The 5119-nt window shown below is 40.1% G+C and overlaps 1 protein-coding gene across 1 annotated transcript; it reads right to left on the bottom strand.

Moving 5' to 3' along the window:
- Positions 1 to 730: 730 nt before the first annotated feature.
- On the bottom strand, positions 731 to 4437 carry LOC134622675 (butyrophilin-like protein 10; the record flags this gene model as incomplete). The annotated part of the gene is made up of 2 exons (XM_063468064.1): positions 731 to 2221; positions 4117 to 4437. Coding segments are annotated over 2 exons (413 nt in total), but the record flags the coding sequence as incomplete, so codon positions are not given.
- Positions 4438 to 5119: the final 682 nt, after the last annotated feature.

A 5119-nucleotide genomic window follows, 5' to 3' on the forward strand; every position in this document is an offset into this window, starting at 1 on the left:
ATATAAGAGCAGATGCATGCTGCTGCAATAATCTGTACGTTTTACGTCCAAAGGATGCATGATCCGATTAGTCGACTAATCGCAAGAATAATCGGTGACTAGTCGACTATCAAAATAATCGTTTGTGGCAGCCCTAGTCAGCAGAAATTAAAAATACATTGTTGACAGACAAGGGTACATCTTGTACATTTTAATGGCTATAAACAAACATATAACTTCTCTATTCTATAACACTCGCCTTTTAAGGTAATAAACTTAAAGCCTCAGGGTCCCTTAGGGCTAATTATTGACCCTCGTCATCAAACACTAAGTAGAGTACACTGCCGCTGGTCTCAGAAATGAAGCAGAAGACACTTGGGCCTCCGCTCAGGCCTGCTACTAGATTTATGTGTATTGTAAGCATGCATGCAATTAACCTGCTATATTCTCCTCTTCCCTCAACATGTATCATCTGGACACTCTCACCAGTGAACCTTACAACCCTTTAGGATGGAACATCAACTCTAAACAAGCACAGATATGCAATGTGTATAAAATGAACTAGACCAGGGAGTAGAAAGGTCAATATGATGACAAACATATTCAATGTAACATAAACCCAGTAAAGAATATTTAATGATAAAATAATACTGTAAAACATGTTATTAAATGCATTTATCATAAGGCAGATTATATGGTAGCAATAAAATTTCTGAATCCCAACACTTTATATACATGTCGTCCATAATAGATTTGTTGCAGATTCACAGTTTATAATTTGTATCAGATAACTGGATGAAATTCACAGTAAGTGCAGTTGTTTGCTTCTTTTATTTTCATTATTTTCTGCAAACCAGCGTGGCACAGTGCAGACATCTAGATGTTTACTATGAAGGCACACACAAGCCCGAGGAGAGGAAGCAAGCAAGGGGGAAAGATGGATGCGAGGAAATAAACTAGGACAAACAAAACAGAATAAATACAAATACACTCACACACAGGAACAGCCAGCTGAGTATTACTCTGATCTCTGGCATGAATAACTTTGAAACCTTTAACTGTGTTTGTTTTTGAACAGCTGTCTAAAAGGTACAGTGTCTAAAATGCAAAGCCTGATCCTCACATTGTTTGTTTTTTTATTTATATTTCATCTATATCGGTCTGAGTGGATCTACCCAGATAGCAGACACACCAAACCCAGAACTGATCAGCAAACCGGGTCTGTACCAGATTCCACCTGCACAGCAGGATCCAGAAGAGTTGAAGATGACAGATGCAGGCCACATCAGGTCTGCATCCCATTCAGATATTTAACTTATACTATTAACACTGAAACATATTTGCAGTAAGAGAGCCATTATCCATTGACGAAGGCTGATGTCACTTAAATCTACCAGTTGTTGCAGTGGGGAATCACCAAATCTCCATTCAAACTAATGAACTCAACATAATAGAAACAAAGAACAACATTACAAAATAACATTATAAAACTAAACAAAAGCAGAAATGAATAAATACAAAACCAAAACTCAAAAATGGCACAAGACCCAGTATGACCAGTATGAAGTCAAAAGACATACAAACAACACGTCACACGGAGGTAAAGTAAAATCACTGGTCTGCTTTGTGTGAGACTGACGTTTAAAGAGAAACACATGGAGAGATCCTTTAATACTACAATGATGTGTTATTGATTTATTGCTTTACTTCAAACATATAAACAAAACAAAAAAAATGACATAAAAATTCTGTTTCATTCTGCACCCATGGTGACATAAAAAAGAGTGACAGTTTTCTGTATCTGAGAACTCTGACTTTAAGGACACCTGCAAACCCATTAATCTGACTTTGTAGTTATGCCATTCTGGTCATGTGATCATGTGGTTTGTAGGAATGCTCCTCTTCCTCAGAGGATCCACCTGTGCTTCCTCTCCTCTCTCCTCCACCTGTTACAGTGAGGGAACGTCCTCCATGATGGAGGAGCTGCTGGAAAGTGCTGAGAGTTTCCTCCAGAGTGAGACCTCTGTCACAGTTCAGAGGATCTATGGCAGCAGAGACCTTCATGGACACTAAAGGTCTCAAACACACAACAACAACATCACACTGACTCCACTCTGACATCACTGATCAATAATCAAAGAACACACAGATCAAACTGATTGATCAGCCATCAGAGGAGTCGGATCAATGGAGCTGCTTCTGTTCCTGATGTCCCCTGTTTGATCCTGGACCTGAACTCTCCCTGCAGAGGAGACACAAGACAGTCAGACACACACACACACACACACAAACAAAAATATCATCTTTGACAACTGAGGAAGTTTGGGGCCTTTCTATATAGTAGGGCTGGGTATCGTGACTGATTTCTAGAATCGATTCAATTCCGATTTACATGGTCCCGAATCTATTCTATCCACGATTCGATTTAATTTGAATCAATTCGATTTGAATCTGGGAAATTTTGACAGTCAGAAATATTATAATTCAGATCAGTACATTTACATATTTTTCTATCTATTAAAAGGAAGCTGACACACGCAAGACTTTATCAAAGGTGTGAGCATCACAGCAGATGCCTTTGTGTCAAAGTAGCTGAAGATAAAACACAGAAAAACATGAAGATGATTTTCCTGGCCTGGATTTTATAAAAATATTCTGCAGTAGGAAAAACAAAAGAAAACCATTAATCAACATATGAATGTTACCTCTGAAGTTACAGTGGTTTTATTAGAGACACGGCTAAGCATTTTGCATTTTGCATAATTTTAAAAAGTTTAAATTGGTTCAGTGTAAACAGCAGAAATGAGGTTTTCTTTTCGGAAGTAAGTAAAAGGAAAAAACAGCGGCAGACAGCGCTGTAAGCAACGGTAGACTTGAGCGTAACAAGCAATCGAATAATGCAGAAAACAGATTTTTAGACGGGAAACTGTTGTTGAAGTACAGAGAGAGAGAGAGAGAGCTGTGCGTCGTGGTGGAAGCAAAACAGTAAAAGTCAGAGTTGTTGTTGTTTATATGAAGCGTAGTTTGGATCTTCTTTTGCTGCTGGTTCGGTCAAGGGAGATAAACTAACAGCTTTAAAATCAGCACATAAGGGGAACACAAAGCGCGGACCCGCCGACAGATCAGAATCAGCGAGCTGTCGGCTTTCAGCCTGACTGTGAGAAAGGAGACATCTCACTGATTCTGATCCGCGGGTCGTGCTGTATGTTTACGTCTTTGTGCAGAATCCGTGTTCCTGCTCTCATTTACTGTCTTAGCTGTTTGGTGGTTGTTGAAATTTTGTGAGATTTCACCTGAGATTTTGGCATTTCGGGCAAAATAAATTAATATTAAAAAATCAATTCAGGATTTTAATGAATCGATTTTAATCGATAAATCGATTATAAAAACCCACCTCTACTATATAGGCGCTGTGGAGAGCATCCTCACACAGAACATCACATCCTTGTATGGGAACAGCTATGTTAAGGACCAACAAGCTCCTCAGAGAGTGATCTGAACAGCAGAACGCTGCTGCAAGGCTGCTCTCCCCTCCCAACAGGACATCTACATCAGTAGGTGCTGGACTAGAGCAGCCCAGCTATTGAAGGACCTGTCACATCCCAGCAAAAAACTTTTCCCGATTGCTGCAATCAGGCAGAAGGTTCTGCACCGTGTGCGCAAAAACAGAGAAACTCAAGAGCAGCTTCTATCCTTAGGCCATCTGTATGTTAAATCAGGACCCCCCCCCCACCATACGTGACTGAGACAGGACTCATTCTTACCACTTTCTGTCTGATCTAGTATTTTTCTTTCTCTCTTATTTTCTTTTCTAAATGTACCTGTATATTGTTTACATGTTTGAAATAAATTAACAATCTAATTAACAATCAATCCTTCTGGCTTCACTACGGCACAAGAAACTTTAGCACTCATGCAATGTACATTCTGACATTCAAACGTAAATTTACAGATTGTTTTGTTTTATTTATATAATATATATAATTCACTCACTGTATATAATGTTCTCTTTGTTGTTTTTTTGCACAGTCGAGCAGCTTCTCAGGACACATTTCACTGTGTTGCACTTGTATAACTATGCACATGACAACTAAAGAATCTTGAAATATGAACATGAAGACAGAGACAGACAGATACCTTTGACTTTCAGCCGGATTATTTTGTATTGGATGATACTGCTGCTGTTGACTATACAATTATACTCTCCACTGTCTCTCTCTGTGGGCTGTTTCAGGGTCAGACTGAGGTCTCCAGTTCCCAGCAGGTCTTCATCCATCTTTGTTCGGTCCTTGTAATCGTGGTGCTGTTCTTCAGGCTGGCCAGAGCCGTTCTCATATACATGGACCTTCCTGTCTTCACTGTCCCTCCACACCACTACAGCATCTTCAGGCAGGTTTCCTGAGGTTTTGAAGGGCAGCTCCAAAGACTCCACCCCCTCAACCACCTCCACCTGACAGACTGAGAGGACAACAAACAAAAGATGAGCTGTACAGACAGCAGCAGCAAGTTTTCAGAGTTGTAGAGAAAGATGAGGGACAGAAGCAGATCAGAGCAGAAGGTAACAGGACAGAAAGTTAAAGCAACTTTTTGAGCTGTTGGAGATGCTGAACAAATGTGTGAAGAGGATTTGTTACTTTGTCTGGAGGCTAAAGGGGCCCTGTGCATCTGCATTGCCTGCATAGAGCATGAAAATGATTTACTCTAATCCTCCTGCAGAGTAGTTTCTAGAATGAATAAAATTAAGTAATTCAGAGGACGGCTCCAGTCCACCATTTCCAGTGTTTCCAATCTCTTCCCCTGGTCTTATTGAGCTGATTCCTAAACATTGCACCAGCAGCTAAACTGCTAGTCCACATTCAGAAAACTGTGGTTTTATCTGGTCCCCTCCCCAGCAAGACAAGGGTTGATATGTGTAGCTTGCTGTCTGTCTGAGTGGTGTCCAAAAACAATGTGGGCTTTCTAGATAATTGAGAAACTTTCAGGATTAAATCTGGTAGGAGAGACGGCGTCCATCCCACTTTGGATGAAGCAGCTCTTATTTGTAAAAAATGGTCAGATATACGAAAACTTCCAAAAATGTGCCCTAAAGGCTGATTCTGTTCATCTGGACGCAACATTTTCAGAGGGAGAAACGTTTCAT

The sequence above is a fragment of the Pelmatolapia mariae genome, unplaced genomic scaffold (assembly GCF_036321145.2).
Source record: "Pelmatolapia mariae isolate MD_Pm_ZW unplaced genomic scaffold, Pm_UMD_F_2 NODE_ptg000137l+_length_47770_cov_1, whole genome shotgun sequence".
NCBI lineage: Eukaryota > Metazoa > Chordata > Actinopteri > Cichliformes > Cichlidae > Pelmatolapia > Pelmatolapia mariae.